At 48.9% G+C, this 21,452-nt stretch overlaps 1 protein-coding gene across 2 annotated transcripts in view; it reads left to right on the top strand.

The window, feature by feature from the left end:
• Nucleotides 1-5,826: 5,826 nt before the first annotated feature.
• Nucleotides 5,827-21,452, top strand: part of RAB40C (RAB40C, member RAS oncogene family) — a 34,469-nt gene continuing 18,843 nt past the window's right edge. Inside the window, exons 1-2 of one of the 2 annotated variants that reach the window (XM_065645055.1) lie at nucleotides 5,827-5,924; nucleotides 6,098-6,407. In XM_065645055.1, coding sequence (XP_065501127.1) covers nucleotides 6,254-6,407 — 154 coding nt within the window. In that variant the 5' untranslated portion in view covers nucleotides 5,827-5,924; nucleotides 6,098-6,253. Of the gene's footprint in view, nucleotides 5,929-6,097; nucleotides 6,408-21,452 lie in introns of both variants that reach the window. The other variant, XM_065645056.1, reaches the window with a different exon arrangement.

Here is a 21,452-nt window from a genome sequence, read left to right as displayed (position 1 = left end):
GCTGCTGGACCCCTTGAATTAGATTTTGGTAACATAGAAGGGACTGAAATTTTAAAGGCAAGTATTTTTAAACATTCTTTTTTGACCTTCCGCTTCCCCTACACTGTGTTTGCGTAATGTGCTAATGATTATTTTTGAAGCAAAAGGTTAAACCCACCAGTGCCTCATGGAACCAGCATTTAGTCTAATCGAGGCTGTACATCCCGAGTGGTTTGATGATGTATATATCCTTCCATGTAAGCTCACAGGGCTGTATTATAACAGCCTTTCAGGTGCTTCAAAGCCACAATGCTGAGGTGCATTCTGCCAAAGGGTATTTTGGACCATTTATGCTTCAGCCTTCAAGCCAGCTGATCAAAACCAAGACAAAGGATCAGCTGGTAGAGTCATACACTGAAAATTGTACAGCGGGATTATCTGGGCTCGTAGGATATTTATTTTTTTCCTTGTGGGTGGGTGTGCATTCACCCCCACTGCAGCACCAGAGGAAATGTTAAGCATAGAAGCAGCAGGGCTGAAGGTCCAGAAACACAGACTGCTGTACATTCGTGCCTATATGGTCTCACCTACAATTTTAAAAAGCAATTAGTGTTTTGGGGAGAGCTGAGCCCTGAACTGACACCAGAACCGAAGTGCAGAGCGCACAGCCTCAGACCCCAGACTGCTCAGGTTTACATGAGCAGTAAACTGGGCTCTGCCAAAGCTCAGGACTTCTTCGGTTAGTCGCAGTGTAAGGCGAACACCGCTTTGCTGAGTCCAGCTCTGTCTGGTGTGTCTGCCAGAGCACTGCAGCAGCCGGGCTTCTTACCCAGCTCGGCCAGCTCAGGGAAGCGTGTGCTGCGCTCCCTTCCAGGGTCAGTACATCCGCACCGTTTCTCAGGACCCAGGTGAGAGCCTCGTTGTGTGGTGCCTCATCTTTTGCACTTTCTGATAATCAAGAAGCTCTTAAAGTTATCTCAGATACGAGGCATTTAAAGCCACTACTTTCCCTGAAACTGTAGGCATGTTTCTTTTAGGAGAGTTCTCCTGCTTTGGATACTACCTCCACAGTGCAGCAGTGCTCGGCTTTTCCATGTCCTGGTCTGATTGTGTGACTTTGATGTGAGTCTTCTATTCGCTGTCTGGGGGAAAGTGCCTCTGTGCACAAGAGTGTGATGTCCCACTGGGTACTTTGTTGTTGTGTAGGCATTTACATGCAATCACTACCCAAAAGTACGCTTTCTTCAGGTCTGCTAGCTCCTCTTGCTCCAGCTGAAACAGAGACGTAGGATCTCTGTACCCTGCTGCTGTTTTACACACCTGAAGTGACTGCATTAACTGGCAGGTGAGAGGGGTGCTGGATCCTGCTGCCTTTGCCTCTGTCTGTTCAAGCAACCAAGTACAGAGGAGGAAGAGGGGGATGAGTTGTGGCTGTGTTGCTCAGCCCTTCTCTGCAGGGCTGCCTGCACATTCCAGCGGGAGCAGGAGGAGGCAAGGCAAGGAGCCTTGGCACGGTGCCCTGGGCTTCAGTAGCCTTCACTCAGCACTTCCACTGGCAGGATAAGTGTTTCCTACTTCAGCCCTGTGTCTCAGCCAGGTACTTGGAGCTGTCACTGAAGAGATGGCTCCCCTGCTTTACGATGTCCCTGATATATTTGGTTTGTCTGTAGCTGCTAAAAGCCTCTTGTGGTACGGCCTCTGCCTCTTCAGTCATAGCTTGATCGGGAGAAAATGAAGCTCTGTAGTCAGGTGCTTGGTCCAGCCATTCCTTAGCGGGCAAACATGGGAGCTGCCAAGGTCTTACAGTTTTCTTAAGGTCACTGTGAAGGGAGGCAGCATCACATGAGCACTGCTACCCAGAGAGGATGTCCTCCTACCTTGTCCAGGGAAGAAGGACACATCAGTGAAGAAAGACAGCGTGGCAAAAGCCCCTCAGCCCTCTCTGCCACCGCAGGCTCTGCGTGGGACATCACTGGCTGCAGAACCTGGAGAGATCTTCATTCTTCTTTAATGATCAGTGCTTAAAACTCATGTACAAATACAGTGTCATCTTCTCTTGGAATATCAATGCCCAAGTATTTCTCTCCCCTCTAGATGTAAATAACTCCAGGTTGTGATCCATTTAATAGATGAATGGTCTGGATAATGTTTCTCACTTCAGCTTAAGTCAGTCATGGAGAGCCATCCTTACCTGCCACTCAGCAGAGCGAATTTACACTTTACTTCCCTCTCATGTTTCCACTGGAGCTATTAAATGATATTCCCTCTGCTTCTTCCCACGCCTGCTTAGTTTGGTTTACTGATTGCTGTGAGAAACTTCATTATTTTTGGTCTTGTGAAAATTATGTTCCTAGTACCCTGGGTTTTAAAGTCTTTTTGTGAGACCAGACAGCTCATGATGGTCCTTAATCATGGCTGTCCTTTGGAACAGTGACCTGAAAGCCCCAGAGACAGCACAGAGCCATGAAAACCAGCAAATGTGACCTTCCTCTTGGGAACCTGCCAAAAATGTTAGACGTTCCAGTGTTGGGTCTGTTTAGTAGAGGCTGATACTGACTCTGGACATGGTGAAATATCAAACTGAGAAAAAGCTTCCCCTCAAACCCTGAGTCTCCTGTGACACAGAGGACCTTGAGTAGCCCAGCTGGGAACTGACAGCCCCTTGTGGGTGCAGTTCTCCTGTGTCACGCACAACGGGTGCCTGAGCTGTCTCACCGTTTCTCACGCTTAGTGTTCTCCTTGCCCGTGATGGTATATGAGCCTATGAGTTTCTTCTGCTGGATATTTGCCATGTTTCTCCTTTTCCTTTCCAACCACTGCTGTGAAATAGTCTTCCCCCACCCTTTTCCGATTCTGCGCAGAGACATTACAACAACTTAGCAGACATCCTGCTCGGGAACATTTGACCTTATGTCATCTCTCTAATTAGAAGTTGGGGTCAGCATCATCTTCCACAGCAGCTCAGACTGGCCCAGCACTGGCATTTCCTCAGAGAAGAGACTAGTGGTAAGGTTATGGTTCTAATTTATCCTCAGATTCCTATTATCCACTGCAGTCATTGGATGAGAAGCAGTTGAAGATTTCTGATCTTCTCTGATTCGTACCACACACCCCTTACAGCAGGCAACAAGCAGTCTTTGCCAACCGTCAAAGACTGTAATCTTGCAGACTTCTTTTAGTACTGCATTTCCCTATTATTATTTCTTCCACCTTATGGTTCCTAGTGCTGGCACAACACTCGATATGCCTCTTCACATAGGCATGGTTTTTGTGAAGGAGAATGTGATTCACTGCATGCAAAACTCCATCCTAGATAGAAATTCCGCCTTTGAGAAATACTTTCCTTTCCTAACCAGAATAGCATGTGACAATGCTGAAAGGAAATCTCAGTAATTATACTGTGCTGAAGGCTCTGGTTATGGTTTTGGGAGTTTTTCCTGATCCTGCAGCTGGACTGTGCTTTGTTCTGCTGATGCATGTGAATATACCATCAGGCCCACAGAAAGAGTGTTGCATGTATGTCTCATCCGTATGTTGACTTACACTCTCAGGAGTTTGAGACAGGAAAATTTCCTGCTTTGTTGTCGTGCAGGTAGTGAGTTTCTTACCTTCTGCCCTGTGCCGCTTGATCCTGCTGCCATAACACTATCTTCTTGCTTAACTGAAGCCATTACTGATTTACTCTTTGTGCTTAGACCTGCTGATTATGCCATCACAGAATCACACCTGGTTGAAGTTGGAAGGGGCTTCTCAAGATCACCTGGTCCAACCCCCCTGCTCCAGCAGGGCCACCAAAAGCCTGTTGCCCAGTACCATGTCCTGGTGGCTTTTGAATATCTCCAAGGACGGAGACTCCACCACCTCACCCAGACAACCTATGCCAGTGCTTAGTCACCCTCAGTGTAAAGAAGTGTTTCCTGATCTTCAGGCAGAACTTGATGTATTTTAGTTCATGCCCATTGCCTGTTGACCTGTTGTGTTACACTGAGCTAGGAGACACCATAACTCAAATCTCTTCAGCTAATTTAAAGATTCACAGTCCTGTGTTGCCTCTATTCCTCAGCAGCCATATTCAGGGACTATTCAGCAGTCCCTTTGCCTTTTGCCGGGGGTATCTAAGCCCTCTGAGGTTAGAGAGAGTTGCCTGCTCGTTGGGTCAGTTCCCTGACCTGCTCTTTGCCAGTTTTTCTGGACCTGGTAGCAGAGAGAGTGGAATATGGAGCAGAAACCCCTGAGCTGGTAGCCTGCAAGTCTGCCTGGATGGGGGAGCTGCCTTTGTGCGGTGCTCTGACGCTCTGCACTGGAAACCGCTGTGAATACCCATGAGACGCATCTGGATCTCAGCTGATCCATCCACATGATGTGAAGCCACAGGGTTTACCAGCCAGTTCAGGAGCTTTCGGGTTGTATTCCACTGTGCAGGATAAACATGTTCAGAGCAATCCAGACCTCATGTGGGCAGCTGATCTGCCTTCCTGGGTGAGAACAGTGTGCCTGTCACCTCTGCGTCTGGCCCAGCGTTCTGCACCAGGAGCAGAACAGTTGCTTGCTGGAGTCTGTCCCCTTCAGCTCCCAGCTGTCAGCCTCACCTCCAGTCCTGATGCTCAAACTCCCCATTTATTGTCTCAGCAAGCTGAAAATGAGGAGAGTATGTGTGATTATGAATGCTGCAGGTGACAGAATGCAAACCCTTCATTTCCAAATGGGTGACGAGGCTTAGGAGCAGGTGGAAATGCTGGGTGTGCTCCTTATCTGGGAAACACCGGAGCCAGGGCCCTCGCTGAGGGTGCAGGGGGGGCTGCACACACAGCTCCTGTCCATCGTGTCATTTAAACATCTGGCATTGGGGAAATTCACGAGAACTTTACAACTGTTGTAGTCAATCTTCCTACTTAAGATGTTCTCAGTTTTTAAATAACGTATTAAAAAAAGAGTGCTGAAGCAATTGCAGTTCAATTAAAACTCTGTGTGTGTGTGTGTGTTTGCATGTGAAGTTTGATGAGGAAGCTTGATGTGCTGAATAAAAAGCACTAGTTCATTTTCTCCATGCGTTCACATAAACTACGAAGCGCTAAGCAAGAGCGCAGTGCTCACGTAGTAGCCACACTGTTTTAAAATGTCACCACTAACACCACTCAAAGGTGACTTCCTTCCCACCGCAGCCCTGATGTAAGATGCAGCGGTCCAGCTCACCAGTCCAGGAGCAGCCCCTGTTAGAGACCACTCTTGTTTCCTGCTCATCACGGCCCCGTCTCTGGGGTCAGAAACGCCTGGCAGAGCCTGTTTCAGCAGATCCGTGCACAGCTGGGACCAGAGGCTCTGCGTGTACCGGCTGCAGGTGCTCGTGTTTGAGAGTTTGGGGATGGAGATCTTTGTTCTGCTGTCACGTGTGCATTTTTTGGTCAATTAAACCAAACCCCGGGGCTGGCTGCCCGGTCTGCCCTCCCCAGGCCTGCCCCACAGACCCTGGGGTGCATGCACATCCCACCCCCGCTATAATCTGCACCTGTTTGCCCCCACACCTGGGTGCCCCCCACCCGGATGCACCGACACCGGCCGCTCCCACGCCCGCCGGGCCCCGGCACGCTGCTCCCCCACCCCGACTCGCTATCCCAGCATGCTCTGCTCCGGCGCGCCCCGCGCGGCCGCGGCCATTCCCCCGCAAGGCACGCCGGGACATGTAGTCTGCAGCTGCACCGCCCGTCCCTCCGCCGGCCCCGCCCCGCAGCCCCGCCCCCCGAGAGCCCGGCGGGGCGCGCCGGGGCGGGGCCGGCTTTGACGGACGCGCCTCTGAGCCTATGGAAGCGGCGGTCCCCGGCGGGGGCGGGCTCTGCCGCCGCCTCTCCGTCGGCCCGGACGGGCGCTGCGCGGCGGCGCCAGGCGGTGGCTGCGGCCGTGGTGGCGGCTGCGCGGCCCGGCCCGGCCCCGGGCGCCTCGGCCGCGAGGTGGGTGAGTCCGGCGCGGCCCGGAGCGGGGTCCCGGTGGGGCGGGTTTGGACCACGGGGCCTGGCGGGGCGGCGGCGCATTGTGCGGGCGGGCGCGGGGCCTTTGTCAGCGGCGGGGGGCGCTGAGGAGCCGGCGGGGCCGGGCTATTTTCTTCCTCCTCCTCCCGCCGCAGGTCCCCACGCGTCCCTCGGCGGAAGATGCGAGGCGAGGCGGAGGGCCGGCTGTGAGCAGCGGCGGGGGGACAGGCCCGGCGGTGTCCCCGGAGCGGGGCCGGAGCCCCCCCTCAGGCCGGCGGGCGGCGGAGGATGCGGATCGGGCCTCCTCGCCGATGAGAGGGAGGATGGGAACCCAGGGCAGCCCGGTGAAGAGCTACGATTACCTCCTCAAGTTCCTGCTGGTGGGGGACAGCGACGTGGGGAAGGGAGAGATCCTGGAGAGCCTGCAGGACGGGGCCTCCGAGTCCCCCTACGCCTACAGCAACGGTAAGGGGGGCGGGGGCCGGAGCCGTCCCGCAGCCTCGCAGGGAGAGCCCGGGCCGGGCTGGGCCGCGGCTCCGGCATCTCTGCGAGAGGGACCGTGCGAGGGGTCACTGCCCATGGGGAGGAAGGTGTTGTTTTGCTTTCTTCTTTTTTTTTTTTTTTTTTTTTAATTAGCATTATTATTAACTAGAAGCGTAGTGTGGTTTATCACTGGTCGTGCTGCTGGCAGCGGAAAGGCCACGGCTGTTGCTTAAAATCGTAAGGATCTGCAGGAGGATTTGACCGAAGGGGTCAGTGCCTGATGTAATTCCTGGATGTGCGAGTCCCGCAGTGCAGCTGGACCCTTCCCAGGCAGAGCTCTGTCTCGGCACCCCGCTCAAAACCCAGCTGGTTGCCCGTGGCCAGGACTGGGCTGTACCGAGAGGAAGCAGAGTCTGTGACAAAAGAACGGGAGCCTTATTTCCAGGCCAGATCTGCTTTTTCTCTGTAGCTGGCTGCCGTGAGCACAGCTTGGTTGGTCTGCCTCCCGCAAACATCGAGGTTTCTAATGGAGCCCATGACAGACCATTAACTACAGTGTCACAAGACCGTAATTAAGAGCCAAGGAGTGGCGCTGTGTTATTTCCTGCATCCTCTCGCCGCAGTTAAAGTGTAACACGGCCTGGCAGGGTGCAGGTCCTGGGGTGGTTTTCAATCTGTCATCCTTCCCTGCAGCCTCCGTGCAAAATAACGTCCCCAAGGGCTCGACAGAAGCGATTCTGTTCAGACCCTGCATCATCACCACAGCCAGCCCCAGGGCTGGAGCAGGTGGTGCTTAGTTCTGCCTGTAAGCAGGATTCTGAGGGAATCGGATCCTTCTCCATGCTCTGCATTGAAGCTGGCTGAATTTAGAGCGTAAAGGAGCAGCATGTCTCGGCTCCTGACCGCGCCCTCCATCCTCAGAGCTACTACCAGCTTTGTAGGAGCTGATGCAAGGATGCAAGCGCTCACCTGCTCCACAGAGATTTACAGGGAGGCAGTGACTCAGAAGTTGGGCTGCTTGTGAAATGGGAGCAGCAAATTCTGGAACTAGAAGGTTGTGGTATCATTTATCTCCTTGAGTGTCTGGCTAAGCTGGTGCGGTTTGCCTTCGAGGAGATGCTTGGCGCTTTTAAGCTTCCCTGGAGAGAGTTTGTGTCTCTGAAGAACCTGCCTCATCCGGGAGCTGCTTCTTGGGGTTAGTGTTTACTGAGCAGAAAGGGATGAAGAGTGTAACGGGGTTGTTGTTTTAAGTGAAGTGTTAAAGTTGGAATCATCTTCTGATATAGATGGTTTTGACTTGTTTTGATGCAGGAGTAATAAGTACAATTGCAAAGTGAGTGTGTGGTGGGTTCTTCAATATATGCATAAAACACCAAGAACGTTGACTTTGGCTATCACTATAAAAGCTTTGTCTCTGTACCCACTATTTCATTACAACCAAATAGCACCATCCTTTTTCTAGGAAAAGAAATCTCCGTGAACTAGTATTTTCAGAACCTTCCATCATCTTCTGTAGGCAGTCGAACCCATTCCTAATTAGAGAATTAGGTCACATACTATTTTTTCACAGTGATATATGCTCTGATAGTCTCTGCTTCTGTGAAGTTACACACCTTTTAGATAATCAGATGGAGTAGCTTTGAAATATGAGTGAATTTGATACTGCTGATATTCCTGATAGCCTCAGCAATCAAATTCCCTCCGTCTCTGGCACCGTTGGGATGTGCATAGTGACAGGGCACGCTTCTCCATCAGCGTGCTTTCACTCTGCCCTGACGACTATCCCTTGACACGAAAGCACTTGGGTTTTGTGAACAGCTAGAGCCTCTTTTTTGACATGTACCTAATGCTATCCCAAAACTGCAATGGTGGAATGTTATGTAGTGGCTCTCTTTGTAAATCTTTTACTTGTGTGTCATCCTCCTCCTCATCCCTTCCCAGACCCCACATTTGAAACAAGTATTGTGTCATTCACGGCTTGTTTGATCTGTCCAGAAAACAGAACTTGCATTACCGGTGTGAAATGGAATATGCCTTAGGTTGATCTTGTGGTTGAGATGTCTCATGTCAAGCTCAGATTCCCGACCTCCTGTGTGGAGGAGTAAAGCCATGGTGCCCATGCCCTCTGTCTTGTTGAGGTCTGCTGCTTTTAGTGTGGTGGCCAATTGCAGCTGTTTTGACACAGGTTTTTGAAATGCGGTGTGAAATGGATTGTCTTCTCAGCTCTGGGAAGGCGTGCCTTTAAAAGTCACGCTCTGTAAATGAAGCTCTGTATTTTTGCTGCTGTTCATCGGACGTACACCTGGCCTCTAGAAAAGGGCTTGAGGGATCGCACTCTCCTCTGTGGTCATCTGGGTGTTGGAACAGCAGGTAACCAAGAGATGAGAAAGCCCTTTTTCTATCAGTCTTTTGTGAGCTGTAAGCAGCAGGCAGCCTCTGCTTTCTTGTGTCCAGTTTCTGAAAGTCTTGGGTGCAGTATGAGCTGTGTCTGTCTTAAAGCATCACCGTTGCTTCCCTCTGTCCTTGTTCAAGATCCCTGAGCCGAAGCATCACTTCTCGACACAGTCTTATAGCTTGGCACCTTATAATAAATCACACACCTATTAAATTGGACAGTGTGGTTCCTATTGTGTATAACAAGATCGTAGCAATGTCCTTTATTTAAATTGCTGTTAGAAATAAATCTGGTCCATATGGCTAGAGGTGGTTGTGACTCCGTGGATGCTGATGGCCTTTGCAGCAAGAGGTGTGAGCGATGCCCTGACTGCTGCTGTACCCAAGCTGCAACAGCACTGGATACAGAACTTCTGGTAACATAAAACTGGCATTTGGAGGTCTAGTTGTCACCTATGTGTTTCACATTAGATTCATGCTGAAGTTACTGAGTGTGTCAGTCTCCAGGAGCATTGGGCTAAGCACTCCCAGTGCAGAACAAGGAGTGTTGTTTATGTCTTGTGGCTTCATATTGTCATCTCACACCCCAGCAGGGTTTGTAACTGAATTGGGCTTTTGCTTTTTCTTCACCAGCCACAGAATGCCCTGAATTAAGCCATCTTACTAGTATTTTGGCAAAAATGTGGGCTTTCGGGAGAACATTATGGTTCGTTCTTCTGGGTTTCTAGTGTTGTCCTCCTTCCCAGCTTTCACCTAATCCACTCCCTGAACCTGCAGTGGTGGAGTGAGGGTGCCATTCTCAAAGCCCCCCCCACCACCCTTAAAAGCCAGAGGACCTCACCCAGGAACTAAAAATCCTTCCTTTCCCCCAAATGCCCTCTCCTCTCAGCACTTGCTCCTTCTCCCAAGGTATAGGAGAGAGCTGCTCTCGCCCTGTGCTGTGAGCCACAGTGTTACAGCTGACTCGGAGCAAAACTGTGTGCTGTATTCATGGATACGAGTCAACTACACAGATCACTTGTCACTTTGGTACTTGAATTGCCCACTTGGGATCTGTCCTTATCCTTCCTGAAGTACCGAAGCAGGACAGAAATGTCTGTGGTCACAGTATGGTTTTGGACAATGAGATGTGGTGGAGCTGTGTGTGAAAGCAGGGGTGGTGTATGTGTCCTGCCAAAGGAGGACAAGGCTGTTGCTCACCCAAAGTACCTGTGGCTTTGTCACTTCTGTGTCATACATCCACTCTCAAATGTCTAGTTATTCATGTGCTTGTGCTGAAATGATCTTACCCAGCTGGTTTGTTGGCTTGCTTGAGAAGCCAGTGCCAGGTGAGTCACGGGAGGACTCCTTGCACAGGAGAACTCGGCAGGCACGGGTGCCATTGCTGCTGTATGACACGGTCCCCATGTGCACCAGAAATAGGGCCGGGACTGATCTCACCATGCAGACGTGGATGCGATGTGCTCCATCCTCACGTGATGGAGGGCTTTTTCTGCGGCAGCCTTCCCCCTCACCTGCTGCTGTTCCCATAGGAAAGGAGAAATGTGTGTTAGGGAAAGAGCAGAATGTGTTTCTGAGCAGATGGCTTTGATTGGAAGGGGGATGGATTTTTATTTTTTTCCCTGTCTTCAGCTTGTATTAAGAAAGTGATGAGAAGGAAGCCTTATGTCCACACTCTGATCTCTTTTCAAGGAGCATGTGAAAGCTGAAGCGAAGTGTTGCCCTGCCACGTGGTTGGTGCAGTGACCGGCCCAATGCAGTGAGCCCTGATGACTGACTTGTTTCCGCCCCATCCCTTAGCTGGGACTTAGTGCCTTAATTCAGGCATCATCCTTCGGTGCTCTGTTACCCCACTGCTATCCAAAGACACAAGGAAATGATAGGAAAAAGGCCACTTAAGTGCTCAATTGCAATAGCTACCAGCAAGTTTTATGGTTCAGATAAAAACTGGATCTTTCCCAAGAGTTCTTCCCCTGTAGCAGGAGTGAAAGGAGTTCAGCCTTTGGGCAGGGGGGTTGAGCCCACCACAGCTTGGTGTTGGTGTAAGGAGCAAGGTCTGGGGCAGCAACTTTCTGCTGTTTCCCTGGCCTGGAGGGCAGAGAGAGGCCACGTTAATGAAGAGTGGCTGAAGATGGTGCTCAGCCCTGGGAGTGGTCAAGCCCCTTCCAGCTGGTGCTGTTTGCCTGGGGACCTCACTGCTGTGTGATTACCAGGTTGGTTATGTGAGTGACTCACATCTTTGGATGTCTTTTCCCTCTGGTTGTTTCTGAGCAGCTGTCTAAATTTGAAGGTCCCTAAGCTGTCCCTTTCAAGTCTTTCTCTACAGCAATTACTTTCTTTGCGTGTCTTATTGTACCTCCTTCTCAAAAGGGCACTCTGACTCCTCAGTCACCAGCGTGCATCCAGAAATGTCACCTGGAAAACTGCTCTGTTTTGCTTCATAGCAGTCTTCAAGTTAGTTACTTGCCAACCAGGAGATCATCTGTACCACAACCAGTGACTCAGGGGTGGAGGAACAGCGATGCGCTGTCTTGTCACCCTCACTGCCAGAGAGTGTGTGTGAGGGGATGCTTCTCTATCCTTCTGCTCCTTGCCTGTTGAGATGCCAAAACTGATTGGGGAGGTGGTTTCATCCACAGCCTCTATGTTTGCTGCCATTTTTGGCTGGAGGTCCTGCCGTGCTGCTGCAGTTTGCCATTGCTGGTTTGTTTTTTCCCAAGCCTTAACAAAGCATGTGGCTGAGTGGTTTTGTGTTAAACTTCTGCAGCTTCAGTAAGGACAGAACCTCTTTAAATACCTGATGGCATCTAACGTTCACTTCTTGAGCTTACAAGAAACAGTTGCTGGGTGTACCTGTGTGTGATAAAACCTCGGGAAGAGCAGCACTGATATGGTGGCACCTTCATGGCATAGACACGGGAGCTACACATGTCGAGCACAGCCTTGAGATTGCAGCTGAGCGCTCACCCTGGCATTGCTGCAGCGTGTCAGGGCTCTCTTTGTCACCAGTGGGAAGGAAACATTGATCGCAGTGCTGCTTCTCTGCTGCCTCCTATTCCTCTTCCTCGCCGGGCCACGTGCCACCGGGTGCGTTCCTGCTGTCTGCGGAGCAGCGTCCCTGTTGGTGGGGAGACGGGAGCCATCCAGCTGGGCTGGCCTGCTGTTTCAGATGCTCCACACCAGTGGAAACTGCTGCTTATTTTTCTGGCATGACTGTATTAATTGGAATAATGTTTTATTTTGAGGTTTTAGCGCTCTGATGTGAGGAGGATTGAGGGCAGCAGTTCTAAATGCAGCCTTACCATCACATCCCTGTAGTGGCTGCAGAATTGATCTGCGGGGAGTGCTTCAGCTGGACCGTGCCGGTCATGCTGCTGGAAATCTCTTTCAATGGTTTCCAGAGTGGAGAGTGGTTGTTGCAGCAATTCCCTGTGTCTGCCAGCACTTGCATCAGTGTCCTTCAGGGATGTTCGCTTCCCTGTCATCGGGGATGCAAAACTGATCTCATCAGGGCAGGTTTTGGCTGAGAAACAACTCCAGCAGCCCTTATTTCTCCATTGTTTACTACTTCTCCTTTGTGTGAATAATATTTCCAAATGTACAGTGTTGAACCTCTGTCTCTGCTTGATGTGGGATTAACTAGCTGTGGCTTAAACTTCAAACAAAACCCAAACCAACCAAACAAACAAAACCATCAAAACAAAAACCAAACCTCAGACTGAGTGCCTAGCAGGTTTCGATGTCTTCTGAAGTCAGGATTAAGGATGCACAGCACCATAGGAGAGTTATTTCAGGAGGGTTGTGATTTTATTGTGTTTCTTATAAAGTGGGGGAGTTATTCTGCAAAATTCACAATGGCACGGGGCAGTTCTCGCCACCTCTAATCCCCTATTTTAAAGCTTTGCTTTTACGTGGCTGTTAATATGTTTCTGAGCCCTAGGTGCACAAAGGTGATATGAACTAAGCAGCATAAATCTGAAATGAGTGGAATGTTCTTCTAATAACTGGGATTAAAAGTTTCTCTGTATTTTTTATTTTTATAGAGCGAGTAGTTTTGCTCTGTCTGGATCCTGCGATGGCATTGTCCACTTCTCCTGGTGTGCGGGGTTTTTTTTTTTTTTGTTCAGTTGTTTCAGTATATAAGCCGCATAGGAAAGCCCATGGAAAATGTCTCCTCCTCCTCCGCCCCGTCTCCTTCAGCTTTTGTTTCCAGCTGTTCCCTGGCATGTTTTCCTCCAGCCTCCCTCTGTCAGAACAGCAGAGCATCTTTCCCTTGCACTCGCAAATAGCTACAGTATAAGCTTAGGTTTTGGAGCTGAGGTTTTATAACATCACTCTTTATCTCGTTTTCTTTCCCTTTACCCCTCACCTTCCTCTAGCAGCCCAGGCTCGGCACGGATCGAGCAGTGATACAGAAGCATTATGTCATACTGGTTTCTATTTGATTGCAGGCAGGGGAGAAGGAAGGAAGCAAGCTCTGATGTGAAAATCTTCAGCCCTGTTTTGCTAAATGCTTTGCTGTGAGTTCGGACTCACCTGAAAGAAGATTTTCCTGGGACACAGGGGATCGTGGCTTAGGGCTAGGCCCCCCTGTCAAAGAGGTCTGTTTGTTTCTGCAGAAGTTTTAGTAATAGTAAGGTTGCAACATCAGCTCAGAGATTGTTTGTTCCTTTAGGGCTTCTGTTTGCTGAGAGCATTTTTACATAGCTGTAGCTTTTCAGATTTTCTTCCTCTTTTCTACCTCCTCTTTGTTTCATTACCATCACCCCATTGGGAAACTAGGCAATATTTTATCATTTTAAAACTTTGACACCTGTTCTCCTACAAATATCACTCCCGAAGTGATTAATGTCTTGTATGTGCTGTGCAGTGTTACAGCCGTTTCAGTTTCAGGCATTGAATTCAGACAAAAATCCTCATGCTATTCAAACAAAATATTTGCTGTTTAAACCATTGATGGTTAAAGAAGAAAAAGGCAGGAGGGGACACTGAAAGGCTGTATTTAACCAACAGTTTCATAGAAGATGCTGCAGCAGCTGTAGGTCAGGAGGAGGAGAGGACCTGGGAGGTGCCAATATGGGTTGAGAGGTGGGGGCTTCGAAAACATGATTTCGGGCTGTTGAGAGCTGCTCTGGAGTCGCTGTGATGCGGCACGACTCATACAGGTGCATAGAGGGGTGCTTGCTCTGCTAGCAGGGCCAGCTGATCCTTTCAGAGCAAGGAGAGACTATTGAGTGCATACAGAGAGGTATTGTAGGTCAGATCCCCAGAGATTTTTTTGTTATTGCTGGAAACAGAACACATGAAGCCGATGTTAGCAGCCATCCTGATGCTTCCAGCATGGAGTGGTCCCTTCACAGCACAGGGCTCGCAGTTGGTGCAGTGAGACCAAATTAAAGAGCTGGTGAAATTCACGGCGAGTGGTCTCTCCATAGCTGCTCCAGGAGCTCTGCAAGTACATGTGCTCAGTTGTACTTCACTTGTCTACACCCAGCTGAAACACCGGAGTCGTCTTTCAGAGTGTTTGGCTGTACAGCGTCAGCCTGGAGATGGCTGCGTTGCTGCTGGCCGCCTCTGTGTTGCAACGTTACCCTTTAAATGGCAAAACCTGGAGGTGCCAACTGGCATAGAGCAGTGGGGTGTGGATGGCAGGAAGGACTGTGGGTGAGTGTCCCACTGATCACAAACTGCTGCTATGTGTGTCTCGATCCATGTGCAGGATCCCCAGGCAGACGTGGAGCCATCTGTGTGAGCCCCGCACCTTGTGCCTGGTGATGGAGAGACATCACCTTGTAGTGATGCCACGAAGGGCTGGTGCTGTAGAGCAGCATTTCTCACGTATTAACATCAGTGTTGAGGGCTGGAAGTGTGGAGGGTGAACCTCTTCAGTGTCTTGATATTGAAGGTGTTTTGGACAAATACTTAGGTTTTTTTCTTCTTTTTTTTTTTTTGTGTGTTATTGGGTGGTTGGGGTTTTTTGTCTCCAAGCGTATCTTGGTGTTTGTACAATAATCCAGCGACAATGAAGATTGTTATGGTGCCCTCTGATTTTCCTCATAGGCTGTCTTTGTTTCTGCATGCAGCTGTAGTTTTTATGGAGATCGGAACTGCAAAGCATGAAGAAACTCTTTTGTTTGTTGTCATTTCTATGCATAAAATCAATCTTTATTTTCTTCTAAAGCACAAATCCACTTAACATCCCTGATACTGGGCTGACTTTTGACTGTTTCTGTGGCTTCCCGGTTGTCTGCTGAAATTGTTCAAGCTTTAGCAACAGATTTGCTTCTGGCTCCAAATGCCATTTTCAGATGCAGTTGTCATCCTTAAACAAGCCCAGAACAGAGTTCCTCTGTGCAAGGACCATGCAGCTCCAGAAATGCTGCTGGGCTGTGGAGCAGGCAGCAGAGAAGTGAAGTCTTCTGCAAATTTGGGCTTCCTAGAGGTCTCTGAATAAGTGTTTTGCTTTTGGCTGGTTACAAAACCAAACAAGCTATTATTTGTCTGAAAGCTGCAGCAGCTCCCTTGAGTTGGCAGGAGCTCACATGATGTGCTGGGCTTCATTTGGGCTCCTGGCCGTGTGAGTGGGGCCGAGCTCCTCGGCTCAGAGCGGCTCAAACTCATCGGCCACACAGTTGAATAATGGGAAGCTCCTCGTTACCTCCCATTGAGTTGTTCAGCAGGAGTGGATTTTATATTTCGTGAGCAGGAGATGACGAAGGCGTGAGCAGATGGCTGACATTACCCTGTCCTCCAGCCAGCACCGTGTGGGAGCAGTGCTGGTCTCCTGCGTGCCCGGTGAGAACCGAGACCTTTTGTTCCTGTTCCCAAGGCGGCTGCTCAGCTACAACGCAGGATGAGAGTGCAGTGGCAAAAGCAAATGTTTTGTGACGCTCAACTCCAGCTCTGCAGGCAGGAGCTGGGGGTGTTTTGTCATGATGTTGTTCGGGAACTTTATCACCCTGCTTAAAACAAAGAAGTAATACTGCTGAGGTAAACACTACCACCAAAAGGCAGAGACCTGAGATGAATCCACCTTTGTTTTAAAGCATATGTTTTGTTGGCCCCTGTTGTTGATGGAGATAACTTGTTTGTCTATCTAAAGAGTAGGTGATTGAATGCATGAGTCAAACTGATGAGCTCATGTGTTGTTTGGAAGGGATTTTTTCTGTGGCTGACAGCTCTGGGCTGACTAGCTAAATTGCAGCTGTTAATGTGCTGCTGTACACACTTTTTAAGGTCAGATGACTTCATCAGTTGTTATTTGAATAGCTTGAATTCACTTTTTTCATCAGCTAGTGTTTATGTGCTCATACTACGTTTTTTCTAAATTATTTAGTATCACAGATGATGAAGAAGATAACTCCTGGGAGCTGCAGTGGAAGGTAATGTACTGGTGGTGTCTCTGTGTACAGATGCTACTGCCCATCTTGTTAAGTTACTCAAATCAGAGGATTTTCAATACCTGTGTCTTTAGTGCACGGGTGACTTGGGCACTGGCCTCAGCAGCCGCCTTCTGCCTGGGAGCGGATTTTGGTGTTGGACCAATACATTCAGTTGCGGTGTAAACCTGTTTGCTTTGAATGTGCATTCAACAGCTGGCAGCTCCTGGCCTGCTGTCATTTCTACACCCATCTGCCTCATTTGACTAGAAATGAAATGACAAGTCGTTATGTGCCGACTTTTGCCCGCAAGCGAACAATTCTGATACAAGTCTTCGGCCCTGGCTGCTGTTTTACTCATAGACTGGTGAGGGCACCAAAAAAAAACCAAACAAACTCAAAACCCCCCAAAATAAGGCATTTTTAACTGTACTCATAATGCATCCTAGCTTTGTATTCTGCTTCTTGGAGCAACTTGGCTGCTGGACTCAGTAGTTGTAGGTCGGCAGTTGTTCGAACATCTTGCTATAAACCCTTTCGAAATGAAAAGGTGCAGGATGTGGGATGCAATGAGAGGGAACGTGTGAACATGGTGACGGGGTCTCTGTGTGTGTGTGTGAGGCAGGGGGATGGGTAATAACTACTGTCTTCTTGTGGAATACAGTTGTTCTGCAGGAAAATGAGTTCCAGGAGGCCAGCACCCACTTTGGTTTGTACAGAGAGCCTGTGGAGAAGCTGGTGAGTTTGTACGGCGCCGGCTGCGTGGCAGGGACATGCTGTGAAGCTGTTCTGGAATAGCTCTGTCCCTCCTGGCCTGACCTTGTGTACAGCTCCCAGTACACCCCAAAGCCGGGCGCTGGAGAGGGCTGGGAACGCCGCTTGTGACTAACACCCTGTGGGTGGGGGGTTGTTTCACCCTCAGGTACCTTGACAGGATGAGTCTTGGTTCAGGCAGTGCTGCCAAGCTGCTGTGCCGGTGTCCTTTGTGTCCAAATTCCTGCTGTCAGCCCAACAGCAGGTGCATTTTGGCTATGGAGGTGATGCTGGTCTGTGGGGTTTTGCCTTGGGTTTAGGGTGGGTTTTTCTGGAGCTGGTCTGCTCTTGTGTCCCAACACAGACCTGGAGCTACTCCACCCACCTTTTGGCCTCAATTTTGTGACCTCCCAGTCCTTCTCTTCCCTTGCTTATTCTCTTTCCCTTGTTGGTGAGGATGGAACTGGCTGGATGTTGCTGCTTCTGCCCTTTCTCTGCACTTGGTAGGGTTGGGGGCATCCACACTCACTTGTTTTTGGGGAAACTGTGGCACACCAGCCCCTTGGGTTCCCAGCTGGCAGGAGCGGGGTGCTGCTGCAATTACTGCTTTTCACCATTAACTTGCCGCTATGAAATCATTGGCTGGGGTCAGTTTGCCGGCCGGTGCTGTTGCTGGCTGCTCTCCCCATGCCCGTGGCTGCGGTCGCTCTGGCTTTCTGAAGGAGCCAGGCAGCTTCATGCAGTGCCTGCGCACACGGTGGCTTTCCGTTTTAAAGCTGAGCTGTGAGAGTCGTGGCTGACAAAGGTCTAGTTAACATCTGTGACACCCAGGGACTTGGTAAAATAAACAATCGTCTTTGGACACTGCTCAGTGATTGCTGGCATTTGGGATAAATTAATTTCTGCACTAATGGCTTTAGGCTGAACTTACTGGAGCACAGAAAGGCTCCCGTTACCAAGTCTGTGCTGGTTTTGCACAGATTAATTGGTTGGGTTTTCCTCTTTGAATCCAGCTGGAAGGCTTGTATAAGCCCTTGGGAGGGAGAGGGAGGGACCTTTCAGCAGCTTGTGTTTTGTGCACGCAAGTAAAAGGACTGCTAGCTTATGTGATAGAAAAACCTGCCTGCACATCCCCAAAGGTGCATTGAGGGACCGTGGCGGGTTGGGGAGCCCAAGTGATACCCAGCCAGGCTCTGCCAGCCCTGCAAGAGGGTCTTAGTGGAGGGGACTCCCTGCCCAGACCCCTCCCGGGGCTGTCCCGGGGAATCTGGCTGGTAAGGGACTGACAGGGAGGGAACAGGGCTCTCATTTCCCAGAAATTCACAGTTGGTTATGGTGTTCTTGCTGGCATCCACAGCATTGTCTGAACTGGTGGTAAAGGTTTTAAACTAAATTTACCTGTCTCTGCTTTTTTGGAGACTCATTCTTTCTCCTTTTGCAGAATGGAAGGAAAAACTATTTATTTATAACTTATTGACCCACTCTAAAGTATTTATTAGTGTTTATCTAATTTTAAATGAATGTTTTCACTGCCACAAGAGCGGCTACACACTGGACGATTACGGCTTCTCATCGTTGCTTTTGTATTAAGTAAAGATTTCCATGATACTTGAGTTACAAATGCATTGCAATTTGTCTGTGAAGTCCACTGTACTAATTGGGAGGTATTCTCTGTGCTGCTCCAGGATAAACAGGGTTTGCTCGATACTATTGATGCTGCTTGCCTGTTTTATAATCACTACATACCTTCCAGTTTTCAGTTATTGATTTGCCAGCTGCTTACAGAGTCTTACATTACTTTCTCCCAAGGATCTTGAATGCAGTGCAGCACGACTAGCCTTTCATAGCTGGTTAGTTGGGTTCATTGTGAAATCTCACCAAGTTAAATATTTCATGTGTATTCTCCTATTTTTTTTTTTATTCCAGCCCAGTGCTCTCCCCTCCTCCCAGCAGTCACTGGTCAGTGTGACATTAGACCTGCAACTTTTTAAGACCTTTTCTTCCTAAACCTTTTTCTGGGCTCAGCAGAGCTGATGACCTGTAGGAAAACAGAAGCATCTGGGGGTGCTTTGGGGGAAAATCCAGCATTTTCAGTTAGACAGTTGTGGCGTGGTGGCTTTGGCTGTACTAATGACAGTCACAAATGAAGGTCTGTCACCAGGCTCCCTGGGTGAGGTGCGGTGGTGACACAGTGAGTGTTTCTGGTGGCTTGTGAGCCAGTGTTAAAATTTCCCAGTCAAGCAGAGTGTTTCTCTAGAGGTGCCAATGGATCGGTGACATCTGGCTTGTCAGTCCTCCTCTGAGGACTCAAATGTCATCGTTATTAGGAGAGTTGCAGAATGGAGCCACTCTGGCTTAATTATGTCTGTAGGTGAAATAACAATCTGCCAAAAAGAGCATTATTCAGATAGGTAACAGAAGTTTACTCAACTTATTTTCTTATTTATATAATGCATTGAGTGAAAGATTGGCCTTTGTTCATCATCATTGTACACCTCAAGTTTTGCCTATTTACCTTGTATATTGCTTTGCAAATAAGTTGGTTGACAACTTTCAAATTATAAATAAACTGAACCCATTTTAATTAAAAAAAAAAAAGCTGAGGTGGCATTATATAGCACATGTCTGTAAGCTGGGGGAACTGATTATAATGAAGTTCGAATAACATGTATTGGTTTCTGTTGTGGGTGGACTAACAGAAAGTGAGGTGGTGGATTCCCAGCTCCCACAAGCAGAAAACAATCCATTTAAGAAATGAGGTGGCAAAAGCATCTTTGGCCAATCTGTTTCACACAAACTCTAAATGACTTTAAGTGATAAGCAGAATGTCTCTCAGAAAGAAAACAGGCTTGTCTTAAAGCTATATCAATGTTTCATGTGAGTGTTTTATCTATTTATTTATTTCCCTTTGGGAAGAGATTTTTCAGCATCACCTGGAATGTATTCTGCCCCAGATTTGTGGAAAAAAAAAAAAAAGTTCTTTTTAAAGATACTGCAGATGCAAACTGGAGATGTTGCTGCCAGCCCGCTGCAGCCCAGCCTTTGAGGAAGGTTGCAGGAAACCTGCTGCTGACTTGCTTTAATGTGGGGCAAGTGCCTTTGTCCCTCTGTCACAGGGCTCCTCCTGGTTGTACCTCTTTGGTATTTGTATATGTGCAGTGAAGCTGTTAGTTGGGGGTTGGATCATTACAATGTCTATGGAGGTGGACAGCTGATTTGGACCAGTAACTTAGAACGCAGTATTGGCTCTAGTGTCACACCGGGAGCTGGAATTGCTCACACGCCAGCACAAAGTGAGGATCACCTTGGAAAGCTGAAGGGGGAAAAAGGCACATGCTGCTCTTACCGCTGGGAGGTTTTGCTCAAATCTGCATTTTTAAGAGGAGGCGACCCTCCGTTCCCCTGCCCGGCATTGGGGCAGAGTCATCTTGAGAGTCTACAATTGAAAAATTGTCTCCTTTTCTTTAAAACAAAAACCTACGCAAAGCCAAGAAGCTGCTGTGCTTACAGCAGTAAATATTTACACAACCTTGTTCACTTGAGCTATTTAAAGCAATTTTCCTGAGATATTAATCTGTTTAAAGGGAAAGCCTGAGAGCAGCATGAAATAGTCATTTCCCTTGTCTTTCTACCTTGTCCAATGTGACTTCCAGTTCCGTGTATCTGCTGCCTCCTCTGTTGTGTTTTGGATGTGCTGCTGCTTGCGCAGATGCAGTTCAGGGGCTCGGTGGAGCCAAGGGACGTCTGTGAGCCATCAATTCCCAAGAGGAAGGGGGACTGACAGCCTGATACAAAGTAGTATCAAGTGCTGGAAGAAAATTGTCATTTCTCTTAGAGGGTTTTTACTTTTCCTGGTTGCAGCAGGTGTAGTCTTTCAGGTGAAAGTCTAAGTTTTACCTGAGCTAAGATTGGGTGTGGGTTTTTTTACAGATCATATTGATGTGAAGTGTGTTGTGCTCTGCATGAGTAATTTGGAAGAGGTCAGAGTTTCCTATAACACGTCCTGCCTATTCCCATGGGAAAATGGCTTGTGTTCTTAGGTTTTCCTTGTACCAATTGGCAAAAGAAAGAAAGGTTTAGAATTCCCTGGAGTCTTGCCCGGGAGTGTGAAACCCAGCTCTGCGCAGGGGAATTGGGTGTCTGACATCAGGCTTGGTGACAGCAGATCGCTTTGCAGAGCGCCCTGTGCCAGGTCGGCTCACGGCTCGAGAAGTGGGGTTGAGATGGCGTCAGCGTAAGTAGGAGTCTAAAGCAGGACTGGAAAAATAGCAGAGGAGTCAGATTGTGTCCTAAATTAGAACAGCCCAGACTTGTTTTCCAAGCCTCATTCATTTTGTTGCATCATGCTAGATATTGGTCAAGAAAGAGATTGGTTGATATAAAATAAGCTTTAAACAAGACTGTTTTCTTTTTTTCTTTTCCCCCAGTGCTGCGTGCCCCCAGGGCCAGGCAGGGTTGCGGAGGCAGCTGCTGGCAGCGAGTTGGCTGGTTTGCTGGTGCT

This window comes from Caloenas nicobarica, chromosome 14 (genome assembly GCF_036013445.1).
Source record: "Caloenas nicobarica isolate bCalNic1 chromosome 14, bCalNic1.hap1, whole genome shotgun sequence".
NCBI classification, from domain to species: Eukaryota; Metazoa; Chordata; class Aves; order Columbiformes; family Columbidae; genus Caloenas; species Caloenas nicobarica.
The sequence above is the reverse complement of the archived record's forward strand: the minus strand, read 5'-3'. Positions and strand labels throughout refer to the sequence as shown.